The 21,449-nt window shown below is 42.6% G+C and overlaps 1 protein-coding gene across 3 annotated transcripts in view; it reads left to right on the top strand.

The window, feature by feature from the left end:
• FYCO1 (FYVE and coiled-coil domain autophagy adaptor 1) overlaps positions 1–21,449 on the top strand; it is a 102,472-nt gene that overhangs the window by 7,913 nt on the left and 73,110 nt on the right. The window contains exons 1-4 of one of the 3 annotated variants that reach the window (XM_069088355.1): positions 2,538–2,693; positions 9,723–9,879; positions 13,663–13,769; positions 14,709–14,834. In XM_069088355.1, coding sequence (XP_068944456.1) covers positions 9,825–9,879; positions 13,663–13,769; positions 14,709–14,834 — 288 coding nt within the window. In that variant the 5' untranslated portion in view covers positions 2,538–2,693; positions 9,723–9,824. Of the gene's footprint in view, positions 1–2,537; positions 2,694–9,002; positions 9,261–9,722; positions 9,880–13,662; positions 13,770–14,708; positions 14,835–21,449 lie in introns of those variants that run through there. The other 2 variants (XM_069088356.1, XM_069088354.1) reach the window with 2 other exon arrangements.

The raw sequence follows: 21,449 nt of genomic DNA, 5'->3' as shown, positions 1-21,449 counted from the left end.
TGTGACCCCATCTGGGGTTTTCTTGGCAGAGATTCAGGAGTGGCTTGCCATTTCCTTCTCCGGCTCATTTGACAAAACTAAAAGCAAATAGGGTGAAATGACTTGCCCAGGGTCACACAGCTAGAACGTATCTGAGGCTGGATTTGAACTCAGGTCTTTCTGATTCTAGGCCCAGCACTCTATCCATTGCATCACTACCTGCCTTAATTAGGTCGGGCTAGGTCATAGATCCTTAAATGTGAGAGTTATCTAATCTAGGGGTTGTTGATCTGGGCTCCATGAACTTTTAAAAATATTTGGATAACCATATATCAGCACATTTGGTTTCCTTGGTAATGCTGTTTTTTATCTTATTCATTTAAGAACATTCTGAGAAGGGGCCAGTGTCACCAGACACTGCCAAAGGGGAGGGATTGGGTCCATGAGCCCCAAAATGGTGAAGAACATCTGCTCTACGCCACCCCATTCCGTACACAGAAGAGAGACTGAGAGGCAGACCAGGTGATCCATGTACCCTGAAGCAGAGAGCCGATTACTGGCAGTCAGTCCTAGAAGCCAAGGGTCTGGGCACTTGGTCCTATGTTCTTGCCACTGTTTGGCACCGCTTTCATGTATTAAATTTATAAAGATGTACGTGAAGGAAAATGTTGTTGTTTGGTTTTTCAGCTGTGCCCAACTCTTTGTGACCCTGTTTGGTGTTTTCTTGGCAGAGTGGTTTGCCATTTCTTTCTCCAGCTCATTTTACAATTGAGAAACTGAGGCAAACAGGGTTAAATGCCTTGCCCAGGGCCAAACAGCTAGGAAGTATCTGAGGGCATATTTGAACCCGGAGAGATGAGTCTTCCTGACTCCAGGCCCAGCATTCTTTTCTGCTTCTCCACCTAGCTAGGAAAATATAATCTCTGCCAGTCACTCATTCAGTTGTAAATGTATATGAAGTGGCAGGCATTGGACTAAGCTCTGGGTATACAAAAAGAGGCAAAAAGGCAATGCCCGCAAAGAACTCATTAGATTAATGGATTGTAAATGGCAGAAGCATTCCTCTAAAGAGAGGGTGAAGTAGACATGCAGATAATCCCTGTGGGAGCATGTGTAGACACAATACAACACCCTGAATTGTAGATTACTAAGGGCTGAATAGATCCAGACTGGGGTTTTTGGGGGCCCCCTGGCCATTTCTTCCTTTTCCTTCTGTTGTCTGTTCTTAAAGCCATTTTGTGTCACAATAACAATAACCAGGAGAAGAAAGAGAGAGTGATTCCCAACCATTTGGCCACAGAGAGGCGAGTTAAAGTTCTGGGGCTTAATCACATGAGGAGTTAGTGTCAATGCTAGGATTAGAAAATTGTAGTTCCTGAGTTCATTTGGATAGATGTTTGTGACTGAATTGAACCGTTTCCTGGTATTGGACAGGACTTACCCACTGGCAAATGGAGGGAAGATGGGAAAGCAGTAACAAATAATAGATCACATGTGATTGTTGAGAGGCTGGGGCTGGGGGGTGGGGGTGAGAAATCCTGAGAAAGATCGTTTGCGTGAAGATCTGAATTCTGTCCAGAGCCGTGCAGAGATCTCCAATGCCAGTGCCACTGATGTTTGTCATTTTTATCACCATCAGGTGATGAGAGACCTTCCCAAGGGCTTCCAGCCCTTAAAGTTCCTCGATTCTGCCTTCAGAATGCATGTTAGGCCCTCGGTAGCCGTGACACCTCTTAGACCCTGTGCTTCCTACCCCAGGTCCCCGTGCTGCTTTTGGCTGCTGTGGCAGCACGTTGTTAATATTTACTGTTATTACCACCCTGCGTTCTCATCTTTACCAGTCCGGGTCTTATCCTTTAGGGCTTGGAAGGTGACTTATCTTCCCTGCCTGGAGAGGAACCACAGACATTCCAGAGGAATGGGTTTGGGCTACTTGGTTGAATGAGCTCTGAAAAGTGACTTGCTAAATCCCTCCCGGTACATCTCTGCTGTTCAGGTTGGATGTGTTCATCCCAGGGACACCTTTGTTAGGATCCTCAGTCTCTGGAGTGATGGGAGCTCTAGGCCCAGCAGTGCCACAGTGCTTCCCCTTCTTGAACCAACAGTTACCCCTAGACCTGTGGCTCTTACCCTGCACTCTAGGAGTCCAGCTGCCACACCAGATCTGACCTCTTGACAAAGAGTTGACTTACCCCCTGCTCCTCCTCCTCCCTTCCTCTTATAGGAACAAAACTGTGGGTGAATGTGTCACCCATGACCCTGCTGGCCCAGGTCACTGAGCTGAAACAATAAATAAATGTCTAGCCAGTACAGATCAAATATGACTTGAATGGCATTTTCCACAGGAGAAGGTATTATGGCAGTTGGGGAAGACCAGGGGAGAGCAACACATGGAAATATTAGGAGATCCTTGCACAGATATAAAACCCGATTCCCTTCAAAAGGGGTAGTCATCCTGTTTGGGAAGATTCAGCTTCTCAGTTGTTTAGCATAGTTAATTAAAGGTCCAAGGGACTGTGTCACTTAATTAGCATCACGGTCATGCTTGTGCAAGCATCTCACTCCCAGGGTTCAGCTGGCCACTTGTTCCTGGGCCGAAGGAGTCAGTCCTCTCGAATCAGTCTCTGGCTGGGGTGGTACAGGGCCACCAGTGGGCCATTTCTGCCTCTAAGCCCATAGCTGGGAAGACCTCGGGCTCTCCAGAGCCCAGGGAGGTAGGTAAAGGATGAATGGCTTCATTACCTTAGTGCAGTCATTGTGTGGATGGCTGTTCCTGGCTTCTGACTAAGTTTAGAATTGTTTCTTTCCTTGGTACTAGTGCTTTGTGTGATAGACCTTTGCCAGCTTTGTCTTTTCTTGTTGGGTGGAGTAGGATTACCTCAGTACCTACCTCCTTCAAGGGGCGGTTGTGAGAGTCAGAGGAGACAGAGCACATACAGGCTCTGTAATAGAAATGCAGCTGTTTTATGTAAGGTTGACTTGGTCAAAAGTCAGTGTGACCTCCCCCACATCAGACTGTGAGCTCCTCGAGAACAGGGATTGACTTTTATCTTCTTTGTGTCCCTAGTGCCTGGCACACAATCAGTGCTCAATAAATGCTTATCGACTGACTTAATGGAAATAAGATAGTGTTGATGTGTTCATCCGGGGTCCCTGAAGGAAGCATTGGTTACCTACTGAAACGGTGTGATTAATAGGCTAGAAGCATCAAAAGGAAAGCTACACAAATGTAAAATGAGTATTAAAGATGATGACCAAGCAATGTGGATTTATCTACCATGTGACAGGGTGCGCAGCTAGGTGGTGCAGTGGCTAGAGCACCAGTCCTGAAGTCAGGAGGACCTGAGTTCAAATCCGGCCTCAGACACTTACTAGCTGTGTGACCCTGGGCAAGTCACTTTGCCCTGTTTGCCTCATCTGTAAAAAGAGCTGGAGAAGGAAATGGCAAACCACGCCAGTATCTTTGCAAAAAAAAAAAACCCAGATGGGGTCACAGAGAGTCAGACACAACTGACAACGACTGAATGTGACTAGCTGTGCTAAACATGGCGTTACACAGACAAAGAAAAAGAAACAGGCCTTGTCCTCAGGGAGTTTGCAGTCTATCAGCAGATGACAGATACTGTTAGGAAAGCAGCTTGTGCGATGAGCACAATTAGAATAGCTCATCCTGTGGTCACTTACAGGCTCCTGGCTAGGCTTAGTCTCACAAACCTTTGAACTCTGTGGGTTGGGTGGAAAATACAAAGCAGGCTCCTTGGCTTGTCAGTCAACACACAGCTGGTCCTCTTAAGAAGGAAAGAGCCATTTTATGCCTCCTGTGGGGGTCACTTGGAGGCCATCATCAGCACCCAGCATCAGTGTCGAAATCATCCTGTGATAGGGTCAGTTTCCTTTGCTGACATTGATTTTCACACGGCGTCTTGAGAGGAAGGGTTAACGTAAACTAAACCTTGATGCTTGGGTGTCTCCCCTGGGTTTGTGAGTTGTTTTTATTTTATCAGTTCAATTTGCAGTATATTATGCTGGGTGTTGGTGGTACTTCAGGAGTCAGACATGGAGTCAGGAAGGCCTGAGTTCAACTCTAGCTTCAGATACTAGCTAGCAGTGTGACCCTGGGCAAGTCACTGTTAAGTGACTTTTTAAGTTTTTTAAGTTCTTCCAAGAACTCTTTTTGTGCCTGGGACCTTTTGATGTTTCTGCCTTAGTATCCTCATGTATAAAATGAGGCTCATAATAGCACCTACAAGTATTGTTGTGAAGATTAAATAGATAATAACTGTAAAGCACTTAGCACGGGGTTAGGAGAGTCCACCTGATGTGCTAAAGGCCTTTCCCTCTTTTCCTTGGGATTTCAAGGCCCCTGGGGAGTAGCTGGGCTCTCCTCCTCCTACCCCTCACCTTTACCTCCTGGCCAGCCTGCCTTCCAGCATGTATTTCTCTATTTATGTAGAGATGGGAAAGGAAGGTTATACATCAGTTGTTATACATCAACACGTTGTCTTGGTTATCTTTTTCTGCATTTATAAGGCCTGAGATTTTTTTCCATTTGTTAGTATATTTCGCCCTTTGAGGTATGTTGTAAATTAAACTTTCAGTGGCCTGACAATTCTGTCACTCCCAGCAGAGATCTCCTCTTTGTGAACTTGGACTACACCAGCTGCTTTCCCTTTCTTTACTCTCTGGTGAGTGGCTGGTTCTCTAGTGCCATTTTAACCTCCTCTATAAGTATGTATATGTGTATATGTGTGCATGTGTACATCTATACATACATTCATGTGTATACACATACATGTACACATGTATGTCAGGAAGACTGGCTTTGGTCACTACCTGTGTGACCCTGGGCAAGTCACCTAACCCTATTTGCCTCAGTTTCCTCATTTATAAAATGAGCTGGAGAAGGAAATGGCAAGCCACTGCAGTATCTGTGCCAAGAAAACCCCAAATGGCGTCACGGAGAGTCAGATATGACTGAAATGACTGAATAACAACATAAATATATACAGACCTGTGCTGTTAAGAGTCTGAAGAGACTGACTTTATTGACCTTCATGGTAAAAACAACCTTTTATTAAAAACAGAAACAGTAGCAATTTTGTAGCCTTCCCATTAATTCTTTGCTAGGGTGGGGGGCTGTGGGACAATGGGTGTAGAACATTGTGTATAGTTATAGATTTTTTCAGTGTGTTGGTTAATTTTGTCTGTTATTCTTATGTAGTTATATAGAATAGTAATGCAGACACACACACACAGAAAGGGGGTGGGGGGGCACATCTTGCTTCTGCCCAAGCTTTGGGTCATTTTCTGAAGGATAGTGCTGTGATTTGTGGTAAGTGTAAGGGGCCATGGCTGTTGATTGGCTGAATAAGCACTGAGTCGTTCTGTGTAAATGGAGATTGCTGAGAGTAGACCCTCACTGCTAAAAACAAAATAAAACAAAAAAGAAATCTTTAAAAATGAGTAAGCAGAGGAGAAAGAACCCAACCATAGATAGTCACTATGGGGATATAGAAGATGTGGGGTCATATTCAGAGGAAGATAAGGGAGCTAAAAAAAAAAAAACACTCCTTTTTCAATAAGAAACGTCAAATGGTTCCAGGCACAAAAAAAAGTTATTGGAATAACATAAAAAGGACTTCAAAAATCAAATAAGAGAGATCAAAGAAAAATTAGAAAAAAAAGAAAATCAAGGAAATTATGGAAAAAAAGTCAACCAACAGAAAAAAAGAATCAAAAACTTAAAGTAATTCCTTGAAAACTAGAATTGGGCAAAGGGAAGCTAATGATCTTCTTAGACACCAAGAAATCATAAAACAAAATTAAAAGAATGAAAAAATAGAAGAGAAAGTAAAACATCTTAGCAGAAAAACAACTGATCTGGAGAACAGATTGAGAAGAAGTAATGTGTGTGTGTATGTTGCTTTCAGAGGAAACATTAAAAATGAGAAATATACACAAAGATAAAATAAAGGGCAGGAGTGGAATTTAGTATGTAAAAAAAAAAAGCTGGGATAGTAATCATGATCCCAGACAAAGTTAAAATAGATTTAATCAAAGGTGAAAAAAAATAGAGAAACTACATTATATATTAGCAATATTATTCAATATTGTTTTGGGCCACTTAAAATACCTAGACAGTACAAAACACCTGAGTATTTTGAACATATTATGAACATAAACATAACATGCTTTTTATACAAATAAACTCAGATCTAAATAATTGAGTTAATATTTATTGTCCATGGGTAGGTGGAGTCAATATAATTTTTAAAAAGACAATTTTGCCTAACTAATCTATTCAATGTCATTCCAATTATATTACTAAAAAAATTGTTTTACTGAGTTAGAATAACAAAGTTCATTTAGAAAAACAAAAGGTCAGGAACTTCCAAGAAACCAGCGAAAAAAAAGATGTAAAGGAAGTAGATTCAGCAGTATCATACCTTAAACTATATTATGAAGTGAGAACATTGTTGAAGTGTAAAAAGGGTCATTTTGATTATTTTAAATTTTCTTGTGTCAGTAAAATCTATGTAGCCAAGAACAGAAGGAATGCAGAAAATTGGGGGGGAAAAGCTTTCATAGACAGTCTCTCAGAGAGGATGTGATTGGGTTGGGATATTGCTGTGGTGTAGGAAATGATGAGCTGGTTGATTTAGAAAAACATGGAAAGACTTGGACTTATGAAGGAAGATGGTTTCCATCTTCAGAGAAACAGATGATAGGAGGAAATAAGCATAGTATAGCCTTACACATGTGTATGAGGGTACATGTATATATATATGTGTGTGTGTTTATGGATATCTACATGTATCTGTATATGTGTGTGTGTGTGTGTGTGTGTGTGTGTGTGTATATATATATATATATATATATATATATACACACACATACAGATAACAGAAGCCAGCCTCAGCCCCAGGACACGTCTCCTTGACCTTGATCCCCTCCAGTGGGGTTTAGGGTGGCCCAACTCACGTATACAAAATCAGCCAGAGAGGCCAGGATGGGAATGCCTTCCCTTGCCCTTTGTTCAGCCTGCCAGTCTATCCACAAATGTGTATTTAACACTTAGGCTGAGGAAGTAGAATGTTCAGGCCTAGAATTCACCGTGAGGCGAATCAGAATTGGAATAGGAGTCGTGTGTGTCATCATCTCAGTGATTCATTGCCTCCCCATTAGGAATGCTTAGGTAAATATTTTTAAGGAGGATGAGCCTTGATGTGGGTGGAGGCCTAGACTTTTTTTTTTTGAGGGTCATAAATCAGCTTTTATTATTTAAATTCAAGAACGGGTTATGTAGGGGGTGGGGGGAGCCACATTCAGAACAAAGAATAAAAGATGGATCCCTAGGGGAGGGGAAGGGGGAGGAGACAGGGGGACTAGAGCCTCTCATCTGTGTCTGCTCTAGATGGGGTCAGTTGTGATTTCTGAGCCTTGGTCCAGGTCACACCATGAAGCATGTGATGAGATGAAGTTCCAGGGACAGTTTTAGGAAACCGTCAAGAGGTGGCCAAGGTTACACATCCAAACAAAGATGGCGGCTGGGGTTCCCCTTGGATCAGCCCCCTGCTTCCCATTATGGAATGGAAGTGTTGAAAGTGTGGCAGGTTCCATCCATGCCTCTCAACTCTCAGGAAACAGCCTTGTAGTTTGCCTTGGTGCTGAAGAATTCTTTTATGGCCCCTCTGACTTCTTGTGCTTTGCTTCCGGCTTCTTCCACTCTGTGTCCACCTTGTAGGCTGCCTGCTCCTCCTCTACAGGGGTCTGAGCCAGGTAAGGCCCAAGGACTACACATCTCTGCTTTAAAGCCTTTAGGTCCTACTTATGTTGACTGAAATATTTTTGCTGTCTAGATACTTCAGGCTAGTCAGTTTGTTCGTATTTCCCAAAAGTTTCTAGTCATCACTGGTGCCTGTTGGCTTGTGTGTCCTGGCACGACCCTGTGATGTCCAGCTCAGCGGCCTCCTCCTCGAACGTCTTCCCCACTTCATCGTCCAGGCAGGGGAAGGAGGGAGAGAGGAAAAAAAGGGAAGCGTCGATTCCCAGCCTTTCTGTTCTCATTCCTGAAGTCACTGGTGCTAGGGGTGGAAGAGAGAATGGTTCTAAACATAGGTTAGGAAATGGTCCCAAGCGTGATAGATTCCCAGGTCACACACTTTGGGACAAGCTGGGCATGGAAGGGGAAAGGAAGCCTCATTTATTGGGCATCAGTGTTGTGCCAGGCACTGTGCTAAACTCTGTACAAATATTATCTCATTTGATCTTCACAACCCTGCTAGGTAGGTGCTGTTATTACCCTCATTTTACAGTTGGGGAAACTGAGGCAGAGGCAGAAACTGACTTGGCAGGGTCATAAAGCCAGTCTGATGCTTGATTTGAACTTAGGTCTTCTTCAGTTCCAGGCCTACCCCTCTTGTTAGTCATTGTGCTGCTTAGGGCCTTGATAAGACAGTAGGAGTTTTTTTTGTTTGGGTTGGGTTTTTTTTTTTTTTTTTTTCAGAAATGTGGGCTGGACCAGACCCTGCTGATTGTTGATCTGGGTAGAATGAGTGTTAGAGGAAGTTGTTTTTATGAGGTACTGGTGATCATGAGTCTCAGGATTTTTTCATATCAGCAAAAATCATTGCTTTGTGGTGGATACTTCAGAGCACAGATTCTTAACTTGGGGTCTGTGACCTTGTTTTTTTAAAAATATATTTTGATAACTGTAGCTCAGTATAATTGGTGTCCTTTGTAATCCTATCTTTTTTCTATTTAAAAACATTAAAAAGGGGGCTTTGGGGTTCCCCAAACCCTAGCCTCAATCTAAGGGTTCTATGACACCCAAAAGGTTAAGACTCCTGCATTAAAGGAAATTCTGAAACATAACAACGTCCCAAGATGCATGGACAAAACACCCGGAGCAAACAAAACAAAACAAAATCGCATTACCTGTTTGACTTGTAAGTCTGCAAGGAGAGCTGCTAGCCTTTAGTGATTAGGGAAGTGGAGTCCTTAACTCTGCAGTCTCCAGTAGAGACTCTGTAATGCAGCTTAAAATAGAGAGGTGTCCTTTACTTACTTGAGGAATTCAAAGTGCCTCTGAAAGCAGGCTTGCCTGGAAGCCAGAACAATCAGGCTGTGGGCTCTGGACGGCTAGGCCACAGAGAACTGAACGGGAGGAATGTTTCAGCCCAGATTGTGGATTTTGAGCAGTCCAGAAACTAGAGGAGTGCACTTTTTGGGCTCTGTGTTCATCTAGGCTACGTGCTCTCTTGTCTGGAGGAAGTCTGCTGGTTAGTATAATTCAGAAGGAAAATGGGAGAAAGATGTCGGGCAGGAGATGAGGGACAGAAATCTGTTGTCGGATCATCCAGCTCTCTTTGGGGTTGTGCAGTCCTAAAAGATGACTTAGCTTTTAGTTCTTTCCCAGGGTAGAGACAATACACAAAAACAGGCTTAGAAAACTTTTTTTCACCTGGGAAGAAGAGGAATAAATAGAAGCTAGGAAAATAAAACCACGTGCTATTATGTTAATCTTGTTCATTGGCTTTAAACCAGCTCACCACATTGGAATGTTCTGTGGCAAAAAGCAAATCGGCATCTGTCTGTGATGACCAGTCCTGTGGGTGAAACTCAGGAAGCACCCCATTTATATGTATCAAAGAAGACTTTATCCCCCAATAAGTGCCTCTGATGATTTCTTTAAGCATGTTTTTGTCAGTATGCTAACCTGCTTCCTTCTCCCCAATGTTCAGGTGCCCTGAAATAGAGTGACCTCCACATTCACAGCTGAAATGCACTTTTGATCCTGCTGCTGACTTGGTAAGAGTCTGGTGGTGTGGGCAGACCTGCTGTTCATGATGGCATCAAGTGCAGAAAGTCAGCTGCAGAGGATTATCAGAGATTTGCAAGGTAAAAGCTCTGTCCCTGATGTTTAGCTGGGGCTGCATCTTTGGGGTTTGAACTTGATTGGGGTTGGAGAGGGCGGTGCTTTTGTGACTGTTAGTAAAATTTCCATTTGGATCTTTTCCATGTGGAGAGTCGTCAGCTTGAGGCTATCTCGTGTCAAAACATTTTCAGCTCAGATTTCAGACATTCTTTAAGAAGCTCTCAGTTTGCCAATTGCTTCTCTCGTTACAAATTAATTTGAAAACAAAATTGAAGATCTCGTTTTGACCACTTATTTGACCACTTATTTCATTCTTCCTTTTTGAATTATGCAAATAAACTATATGAGTTAAATTTTTGCTTAAGATATAGGCTGTTATGCACTGGACTGGATAAGCTAATTCTTGAAGGAAACTCTCTGCCACTCTTGAAGCAGGAGAAGCAGGATGCCTGAATGTCCTGGGGAGGCAGTGAAGTATGCGGAACACTGGTTACGTTTAGAGTTGGGACACCTGGCATCAAATTTCTCCCCTGACATTTATTAGCTATGTGACCTTTGGCAAATTACCAAGTCTTAGTTCTTAAGTCTTAGTTGCCTCGTCTGTAAAATGGGAACAATACTTGCATTACCTATGTCATCAACCATAGGGTTGATGTGAGGAAATTTCTGTCAAAATTAAGGCCCTCTGAAATGCATGTTCCATAATTAACAAACTTCCTGTCAACTTAGGTATCTTCCTTTGTCACTGCCTCCATATTCTGACACTGCCTGATACCCGGTCCCCCTCTCCACCTTTTTACTGCTGGCAAGACTTTCTTTCATACTGTCCCACTCCCGATTCCCTTATCTTGGTGGGAGAGTTGGAATGTTCCACGGTACCAACTGCCCCTTAAAAGCTCTCCTTCTGCCGCCGTCATTCAGCAGCCTCTCCTCTGAAGTTCATGCAAGTCACCTTTATCACTAGTTCAGATCTTAGTGGACAATAGCTATCAAAACCTAGGATACTGTCTTGATAGTCTAGGGCTGTCTCACAATCTCTCTCCACAGTGGCTCCTGCCTTCGTACTAGGGGATTTTATTTATTTGCTTTTTTGGAGGGCAATTGGGGTTAAATAACTTGCCCAAGGTCACACCTCTAGTTTTTTTGGTGTGTGTCTGAGGCTAGATCTGAACTCAGGTCCTCCTGACTCCAGGGCCAGCTCTCTACTCACTGCGCCACCTAGCCGCCCCATATGCTAGGGTACTTTAACGTACATATCAGTGCTCTCTCCAGTCTCCCAGCTTCCCAGTGCCATATATCACCCATGTCTCCATGCTGCTGCTATATACAAAGGATATTATGTCCTTGAGTGGAGAACACTGGCCCTGGAGGACCTGAGTTCAAATCTGGCCTCGGACACTTGAAATCTGCAAGCAGTGTGACCCTGGACAAGTCACTTAACCCTAATTGCCTCGCAAAAAAAAGAAAAAAAAAAGATTATATCTTTGATTTTGCTATGGACTCCAAGTGTTCCACTTCCCTATTTTTCATGAATTCTAAAATTCTTCCATCTGATCAGTCTTTTATCTCATCTTTCCCTGTCCATTATGACCACTAGCTGTTCCTGCCAGGATCTTGATTATCTCCATCTCTTTCTACCTTCAGTTTCTATTTGTTGAGAAAACGGTCGCACTAGATGTGTGCACTTTCCCTCTTCTCCTTTTCTCCTTAACCCTCCATTGGGCATCTTGAGAGCTTTCCTGCTTTTCCAGACTCCTTACCCTTTGTTATCCAGTCACACGGGACTGCTCACTCTTCCTGTATCTCCTCCATCTCCTCTCTCTCTGCCTTTGTACACACATGTCTTCCTTTTCATCTTTGCCTCAGTTTCCCCAGCTTCTTTCAGTACTGAACTCAACTTCCATCTTTTCCAGGAGACTTTTCCCACTTCACCAAACCCTAATGCCTTTCCTTTTTCAGATGATCTTCTTTCTACTTTTTATATGCCTTGTGTGTTCCTCGTTATTCGCAGGTTGTCTCCCCCACTTGAACGTCTGCTTCTTGAGGGCTGGGTCTCTTTTTGCCCCTTGTGAGCCCCCAGGACTCAGCACAGTGCCTGGCACATAGTAAGTGCTAAAAACTAAGGCCAACTGACCACAGGAACACGACTTGTTGCTATCATCTGTCCTTCCGGAAACGATGACCCAGGCTGTCCCTCTTCTGAAAGTGCCGATTCTCTCTGTGCCTTTCCTTTTCAGCAGTACTTTCGCCAATCAGGGGGCCTGCCCCTGCAGTCTTTTTCTGATGGGTGGTCATTGTGTGCTGTGAAGACAGACACGGTTCTAGGCCATTGCACGATTATAGGCTCTGCATAGAACTAGAAGAAGACAGATTACATTTCTGCATTGGTCCCAGAGAGCAAGACCCTCATTTTATTCCACATGGCTAATTTCCAAGAAGGATTTCGTTTTCTGGCCTTCTAGCTTCATAGAAATATATGTCACCTAGCTAGAATGAGATAGTAGATGTCCAGTCACTTTTTTTTCTTTTCCACTTCCATTGCAACATGATCTTATGTGGCCAGTCTCTTTCGTGCCATTGGAATCAGAGGTGACCATTCACTGCTGGTCAGAAGGCTCAGCTGCTCATAGGTGGCATCCACGAATGAGAAAGCCCTAACCTAGGAGACCACATCTGAGCAGATGAAGCCACAGTTTGGTTCCAAAGGTCACAAACCAGCGTGCAGAGGAAACTAGAACCTGCAAAGAACTTTTCTAGGATTTATTCATCCATTTCCTGTTGTATCTGGAGCACATAAGTTATTGTCTCCACTTGATTAAAAAAACTGTAAAATGAAACAAAATTAAAATAATTTCAATTTTATCTCCTCTGCCTTACTACGAAGCAGAAAAAATGAAATAATATTTCCTAAAAGCAAAGATCAATTTGCTTCTGGCCCCATGTCCTGGTCAATCTATAATGTAGATGAAAGCAGTTTTAAAGTGTGATGCAAGCATGTTGCATTGTTGTGATATTGCCCTCAAGTACAAGGTGTTACTGTGGTCTGCCTGTTCTCATTTCTGATTCTGATCAGCTTGGTTTTGTCTAAGTGGAGGTATTGGGTTTACTTAAATCCTGCATTCAGAGAAAATAGGAAATATATCTTATGGGTCATTTGGTCATCTCACATTTTAGCACTCGTGACGAATGTTTGTAGAAATACCACAATGAAAATAATAGCCTATGTGCCAACTGTTGCAGAGATAGAAAAGATAACTTGCTCATTAATAATAACAGTCCATATTTCTATAATACTTTGAGGTTTGCAGTGTGCTTGGCTTACAACCACCCTGTAAGGTGGTGGGGTGCCATTTTGCCTAGAAGGGGTATCTGAAAGAAGAAGTGACTTGTCCTCAAACATAGCTTGTAAGCCCCTGATGTGTTATTTAAACCCAGGTCTTTTGACTCCCTGAAAGCAGCTAGGTGGTGTGACGGATAGAGCGCTGGGCTTGGAATCAGGAGGCTCATCTTTCTGAGTTCAAATCTGGCCTCAGACACTTAATAACTGTGTGACCCTGGCCAAGTCACTTCACTCTGTTTGCCACAGTTTTCTCATCTTTAAAGTGAACTAGAGAAGGAAATGACAGATCACTACAGTATCTTTGCCAGAAAAACAAACCAACCCCAAATGGGGTCACGAGGAATCAGACCTCTGGTTCCCAAGGCCTGGGTTCAGTCAATGACAGCTGGTTACTCTGCACACCTGTCCTTGGCCTTCCATCAGCCTCCCTCCTTCAGATCCCCTGTTCTGGTTTCTTGTCTTAAAGATGCTGTGGTTGAACTAAGCAAGGAATTCAAGGATCTCGGGGAGCCAATCACTGACGACAGCACCAACTTGCACAAGTTTTCCTACAAGCTTGAGTATCTTCTGCAGGTCAGTAACGCACGGCCTCCGATGCCTTCTGTCTGTTGTTCCTCCCTAAGGATCAATTGGTTAGATTACCGAGTATTTCAGAAAGTTCACTGGGTTATTTTCAGTGCACATTATGGAGCCCAGGTGCCCTTTATATTCATACGTCCAGACTTGAGTAGGATGTCCTTTAGTATGTACCTTGGAAGACCCAGTGGGAATTTAGGATGTGTTTAAACACAAAGACATTTTAGTTATTGGAGTTTGAAAATGTGTTGAGGGCCTTCATAACCAAAGACACAAAACTTTATTGAGAAACAAGAATCAAATGAGATCATGTCCATAAAAGTGCTTCATGAACTTTATTGTCAGCTATAATTGTTATTGTGTATCTTTCCCAGTTTCATCATATTACCAGTAGAGTTCCCACCAAATGTGTGGCTCTAAGGAGAGCAAATTGGAGAAATTACCAACTGATATGTTTAAGTAAAATTTTCTGTGCCTTTTCAATTGATATTAAGCTTTTTCATTGTGAAAATATGCTTGGTCATTTCCTTTTAACTAAATCTATTTCAGGTTTTAGATTTGAAGCAACTTGAAGCCCAAAACCTATTTGCATGGTGTGTGTATGTGTGTGTGTGTGTGTGTGTGTGTGTGTATGCATGTGTATCAGGAATAGCAGAGTTTGAGAACAATTTAGTAACCTAAAGCTTTGAATACTTAGTGCCAAGTCTCTATTATTCACCTGCCTGAGCCAGGGTTTACTTTAAGTAAATGCATTGAGCGCAGTGTCCAAACCTTTTAAAAATATTCACAAGTTAACAAAAATTTTGATGTGAGCTGATGTAGTTATACACATGAATATTTCCTTGAACATGGGGGGATTTATGTTTATTTGTTGTTAGCCTTTGAGCATTGTGGTGAAAATCTGAGTTTGGTTATTATCTTCTTTTTCCAACAAAGTTTGACCAAAAAGAGAAGGCCACTCTCCTAGGGAACAGGAAAGATTATTGGGATTACTTCTGTGACTGTCTGGCCAAGGTGAAAGGAGCCAATGATGGGATCCGCTTCGTCAAGTCAATTTCAGAGGTAAGCAAAAGATGTGTGATCCGCCCTTTTCTTCTGTCCAATGGCAGAGCAGGAAAGCCTTCAGGAGGAAGGTCTATAGCTAGTCTTGGCTTTTCAATCAACTTAAACTAGAAGAATAAAAAAATGAAACTTTTTTTTCCTCTCCTGAAAAAGGGCAAAGTGGTCTGTCTATTTCAGATTTATTTCATATTTGTTAATACTTATTTTGAACTCAGAAAAAAAAATGCTTGACTAAGTTTGTCATGTGGAGAAGTGTCTTAAGTCTTTTTTTTTTTTGCCTTTTGGAGGGCAATTGGGGTTAAGTAACTTGCCCAAGGTTACACGGCTAGTTTTTTTTTGTGTGTGTGGGTGTTAAGTGTCTGAGGCCAGAACCAAACTCAGGTCCTCCTGACTCCAGGGCCAGCGCTTTACTCACTGCACCACCTAGCCACCCCCTGTCTTAAGTCTTAAACAGTCTAAGACACAAGTTGGAGAAAGAAGGTCCAGTAAATATTTCTTATATTAAATACTTAAAAAAAAAAGATATTGCTTAGATATCTTCCCTAAGATGTTTTCCCTGGCAGCATGTATTTGAAATAAACAGAATATCATTCGACTTTGCATATCACTTTTTAGGTGATCAAGGTTAGATTGGGAGCTATGTAGGGGCAGGGACTACATCTTCTATCCCTTACATCTTCTACCCCTTACCAATATGCACTACTCACATCATCCATTGTGTTGTAATATGCAATGTTAGAATTCTGTAAGAAGTAGCAACTGATTGATTGACTCTCTGTGATGCTGGCCAGCAAGTTGCAAGGCAGGCACTGGCCTTAGTACATTTCAAGTTGCATTAACTGGGGCATCTGTGAACAGGACCAGTAAAGCCAAGGACGTCTTGGTGCCCCAGCTTATCCAAAAGCAAAGATTCTTCCTTTGGGCACAAATGAATATATACTGCTAAGCTCATACTTAGAGGCATTGGGTCTAGAGTTTCATTTCTCCTTTGTTAAAAAAAAAATGACCTCTGTTCGGTCTCCTCTATTTTTAAAGGGAGCACATAAGCACTTTGGTTGGCCACACACAAAGACTAATGAGGTTGCTGCAAAGAACTCCTGGAATCAGACCTGCTTGGGATGTTTGCTTGTATTGATAAAGGCTGGCAAGTATACTATGCAGCATGTTTAAATAACCTGCAGCTTGGAGTTAGACATTCCCTCCAGTTGCAGCCTCCAGGATATGGCCCCAGGGCCTGGACCTGTCCTCACTCTTAGAGGCCGCTTGGAGGCTCTTTGAGGTCACTGTAGGGGTTACTGTAGGTAGGTGGTTTAAAGATCTCACTTGTTAAGTTAGTTAATCCTCACAAGGTGGAGAGTTACGTGATTGCTTCATGAATCTGGATGAAATGTTTGACTGTCCTTTTGCCCATGTTATCCTTCCCTCCTCGTCTGCTGCATCATGAGCGATTCAGACATTCTTGGCTTCTGATCTGAGGCACATGAAGTCTGGGAACAGTGACGCTTCTAATCCCCACTGCTTGTAGTGAGATGCACAGCCCACAGAAAAGTGCCAGTTTCTCCAGCCCATAATTCCTGTGTTTTTTCTCAAGTAACATTCTGGATTTTGCAGAATTTGCTTTGAAAAAGAACTGATTGACTGGTCACTTAATGGACTGGCAAGAGGAAAATGTATTTTTCATTTAAAAAACCTGTGCCCCCTTTTAGCATTTGATGTGAGCAAAGCTGTACACCCAGATTCTAACACCTCTGTTAGGAAAGCAAACTCTAATGACGTAGCTGGAAAAAATGGTTTGGAATAATTGAAACTGCTTCTCTGAGAGTGATTTACGAATACTTTTTATTAACCTTAGTGGTCTCTGCTGGTGCTGTGAGGGTGGGAGGTGTATCACTGGGACATTCTCCACCTGTCTTGTGATTTCTCTAGTTACATGAAGCTTGGCAGAGTGGGCTTCCCTGGGCTCAGACGGACCCTTCTGAAACAGGTGTATCAGGCTGCTTCAGAGGCACCGTTGGCCTTCTTGGGAAGAGTGTGTGTGCCTGGGTTAGCGGGGAATCAGCCGTTGCGGGCAGATTGTCTTCTTCCTTGTTTGTTCTCTTGTGTTTCTTTTAATAAGCACAAATTGTAGATATTAAAATCTTACTTGAGTGTGGTAGATAAAAAAACAAACAAAGCACTATATAAACTAAGAGAAAAGGCTTAGTGGACTTTGAGTCAGGACCTGGGAATTAATATTAGAACTAATAACAATAACTGCCATTTACACAGGGCTTTAAAAGTTTGCAAAGTGCTGTTCATCCACTACCTCATTGGACCCTCATAATAATCCTGTGAGGTGTGGGTATTATTATCCCCATTTCATAGATGAGGAAACTAGGGCTCTTCGAGCATCCCAAGGTGTCCTTTGAGCTCAGGCCTCTTGTGAATGCAGAAACTGCACTTTTCTCTCTATGCCAAACATCTTCCCAATTGTTGGACACTCCAGTTTTCTACTTGCTACCTGTGTGCTAATGCCTCCTGCCTTCCTTGGCTTCCTTCAAGCCCCAACTAAGGTCTCAGCTTCTATGAGAAGCCTTCCCTAGCCCCTCTTCATTCCAGTGCCTTCCCTCTCTTAATTATTTCCTAATTTATCCTGTACATAGCTAGGTTATATGCATTTGTTTGCTTATTATCTCCCCCATTTGATTGTAAGCTCATTCAGGGTAGGCACTGTCTTTTGTCCCTTTTTGTATTTCCAACGTTTAGCATTATAAAAAATTAAATTAATTTTAAAAATCATTTAAAAAATTATTTATTGGCAGTGTAACCGTGTACAGATCACTTAATCTTTTTGGGCTTTGGCTTTCCCAACTGCCAGATGAAGGAGTTTCATAGGAAGTAGAGACTGAGAAAATCTTAGAGAGCTTGAAGACACTTTGGAGGCTTTAGAGTTTATTTTGTGGACAAAGAAAATGGGGCTCAGAGAAGAAGCAACTTGCCCAAGGTTTGAGAAGATAGTCCCTAATGCCTCTTTCTGCTCTAAGATCAGTGATCTTATAAACCTGTGGACCTTTAATTATCAAAGAATATACACAGAAAATTTTTTCTCTAGTATTGGCTTTTTTTTTTTACATCTTTATTTTTTAAAGTGCTAAATATACAATTTTTTTATGTTGGTTTATGTAATATCTCAGTAATTTTAGGCAGCAAGGTGGTGCACTGAATAGAGCACTAGGGCTGGAGTCAGGAAGACTCACCTTTCTGAGTTCAAATCCTGCCTCAGGCAGAGTTAAGATGGAGTAGAAGCAGGACCTCTGAGTGGCTCCGGCTTCCACCTTCCCCAATCAATGTCAAAAGGAGACTCTGAACAAACTTTGGAGCTTCAGAACCCACAAAATGACACAGAGAAGCTAACCTCCTGCTGAGGACAGCCCGGCAGGCTGGCAGGAATCGGCCAGCCCAGCTCTCTGGGAGCCAAACCCAGGCCCATGAGACCCAGGGCGGGTCTGACCTGCTGCCGGCCAGAGGGACTCCACATCAGCACCAGCTGTGGCCATTTCCAGAATTATCAACACATAGATGCAAAGGACAAAGTGAGAGGACTTTGGGACCCAGTAAGTGGGAGTGCGTTGCCTTTTGCCCGCTGGGTGAGAAGCTGCTGAGACGCCACGTGGCAGCTTCAGCTCTTGGCCTGCAGAGTGTAGGGGGACCAAGCGACCAGTCTGAGGGGTAATCGCTCTTGCTTTACCCTGCTTGGATCTGGATTGCACTCTAGAATGGAGGTACTGGGGTGTGTGTCCAGCTTGCCAGAGCGTGTGGAGGCCTCAGAGAGGGCACCCATCTAATACCTCCAGCAGCTGAGAAAACCCCAGTGTTTGGGACGAAAGCTCCTCTGTCTGGTGGCAGAGTCCTACTGTGGCAAAAAGCCCCGGGGTCAAGTAACTGAGGGGCGACATGACCAGGCAAAGGAAACAAAGCAAACAGAAGAATCCAACATTAGACTCCTATTTTGGGGACAAAAAGGAGCAAAGCATGCAACAGGAGGAAGACAGTGAAGTCAAAACTCCTGCACCAAAAGCTTCAAAGGAAAATACGAGCTGGTTACAGGTCATAGAGGACCTTAAGAAGCAGATAAGAGAAGTGGAGGAAAAATTGGGAAGAGAAATGAGAACGATGCAAGAAAATTATGAAATGAGAGTCAACAGCCTGACTGAGGAAAATCACACCTTAAAAATAGACTAACTCAAATGGCAAAAGAGTCTCAAAAAGGCAATGAGGAGAAGAATGCCGTAAAAAGCCAAATTTGCCAGATGGAAAAAGAATCTCAGCTGACTGAGGAGAATCATTGCTTCAAAATTAGATTGGAGCAAATGGAAGCTAATGACTTTATGAGAAATCAAGATGCTGTTAAACAGATCCAAACAAATGAAAGAATAGAAGGCAATGTGAAATATCTCATGGGAAAAACCACTGACCTGGAAAATAGATCCAGGAGAGAGAATTTAAAAATTATTGGACTACCTGAAAGCCATGATCAAAGTAAGAACCTAGAAATCATCCTCCAGGAAGTTCTCAAAGAAAACTGCCCTGATGTTTTAGAACCAGAGGGCAAAATAGAGGTTGAAAGAATCCACCGATCACCTCCTGAAAAAGATCCCAAAGAGAAAACTCCTAGGAATATTATAGCCAGGTTCCGGAATTCCCAGATTAAGGAGAGAATATTATAAGCAGCCAGGAAGAAACAATTTGAATATTGTGGAAACACAATCAGGATAACCCAGGATCTGGCAGCTTCTACACTGAGGGATCGAAGGGCTTGGAATATGATATTCCGGAGGTCAAAGGAGCTGGGATTAAAACCAAGAATTACCTACCCAGCAAAACTGAGTATCATGTTTCAGGGGAAAATATGGTCATTCAGTGGAATAGAGGACTTTCAAGCATTCTTGATGAAAAAACCAGAGTGGAATAGAACATTTGACATTCAGATACAAGAAGCAAGAGAAGCATGAGAAGGTAAACAGGGAAAAGAAATCATAAGGAACTCATCAGAGTTGAACTATTTACATTCCTACATGGAAAAACGATAATTGTAACTGATGAAACTTTTCTCAGTATGAAAATAGTTGAAGGGAATAGAAATATATATATATGTCTATATATAAGGGTATATGGGCATATGAATACATATGTGAATGTGTGTATATACGTTTACAGGTATACATAGAGAGAGGGCACAGGACCAATTTAATAGGAAGGGATGATACTTAAAAGGTGAAATTAAGAGGTGAGAGAGGAATATAATGAGAGGAGATGGGGAGAGACAGAATGGGGTAAACTATCTCATATAGAAGAGGCAAGGGAAAATGGCTACAATGGAGAGGAAGAATAGGAAGGCAAAAGGGAATGGGTTAACCTTATTCTCATTGAATTTGGCTTGGGGAGGGAATGAAATACACACTAAATAAGGTATCTCACCCTACAAGAGAGTAAGGGGGAAGGGTATGAGGGGAGAATGATAGAAGGGTGGGCAGGCTTGGGGGGGAGGGAAGTTGGAAGCACCCACTTTTGAAAAGGGATGGGATCAAAGTAGAGAATAGAACAAGTGGGAGGTGGGATAGGAGGGAGGGAAATATAGTCAGTCTTTTACAATATATCTACTATGTTATTGTTTTACATTAGCTACACATGAACAACCTGTACTAAACTGCTTATCTTCCCAGTAAGGGTGGGTGACAAGGGAGGAAGGCAATGAATCAGGAATTCAAAGTTTTAAAATCAAATGTTTAAATATACATATATATATATATATACTATTATTAATACTATTTTACATGTAATTGGGAAATAAGATATACAGGCACTGGGGCATAGAGATCCATCATGCCCTACTGAAAAAGTCGAAAGGGGTATGGGAGAAAACATGAGAGAGAACAGATTGGAGGAGGGGATATCCTGTGGGACTGCTATTTTGGGGCAGCAGGTAGGGGAAAAATGGGGAGAAAATTTGGAACTCAAAATCTGGTGGAAATGAATGATGTAAATCAGAAAAAAAAAATTCCTGCCTCAGACACTCACTAGCTGTGTGACACTGGGCAAGTCACTTTACCCTGTTTGCCTCAGTTTACTCATTTATAAAATGAGCTGGAGAAAGTAATGGCAAACTAGTATCTTTGCCAAGAGAACCCCAAATAGGGTCACAAAGAGCGAGACAGGACTGAAAAATTTTAGGATGCAAAGTAGGGGCTGGGAAAAATTCTTTTATGAATTGTTTCAAAATTTTCGTTGTAGCTTGTTTTTGCTTGTGGCAACACACAGGACAGAGTGTTTGTAGTCTGAAAGTTAGGTTATCACCCTCTTGAATATCCCAGAATTTCAGAGTTGGGAAGGACCTCTTTGAGTATCGAGTCCAGCCCCTACCTGAAAAGGACAGTCAGCTGCACTGTGCCCCCAAAGTGGTTGTCTGACCTTTGCGTTCTCTAGTGAGAGAGAGCCCACCCCACCACAAACCTCTGACCTTTGGGTGACTCTAGTTCTTAGGACTTGTTTCTTTGCCTCTTGGTATCTCATAGGGTCATAGATCTAGAGACTGTCCAGGACAAGCTTCCATTTCACGATGGAGTAGCTGGAGCTCGG

This window comes from Petaurus breviceps, unplaced genomic scaffold (genome assembly GCF_028583685.1).
Source record: "Petaurus breviceps papuanus isolate PSGF00001 unplaced genomic scaffold, PetGlider_PUasm1.0 185, whole genome shotgun sequence".
NCBI classification, from domain to species: Eukaryota; Metazoa; Chordata; class Mammalia; order Diprotodontia; family Petauridae; genus Petaurus; species Petaurus breviceps.
Note: the sequence above shows the minus strand (reverse complement) of the source record. Positions and strands in the feature narration are given on the sequence as shown.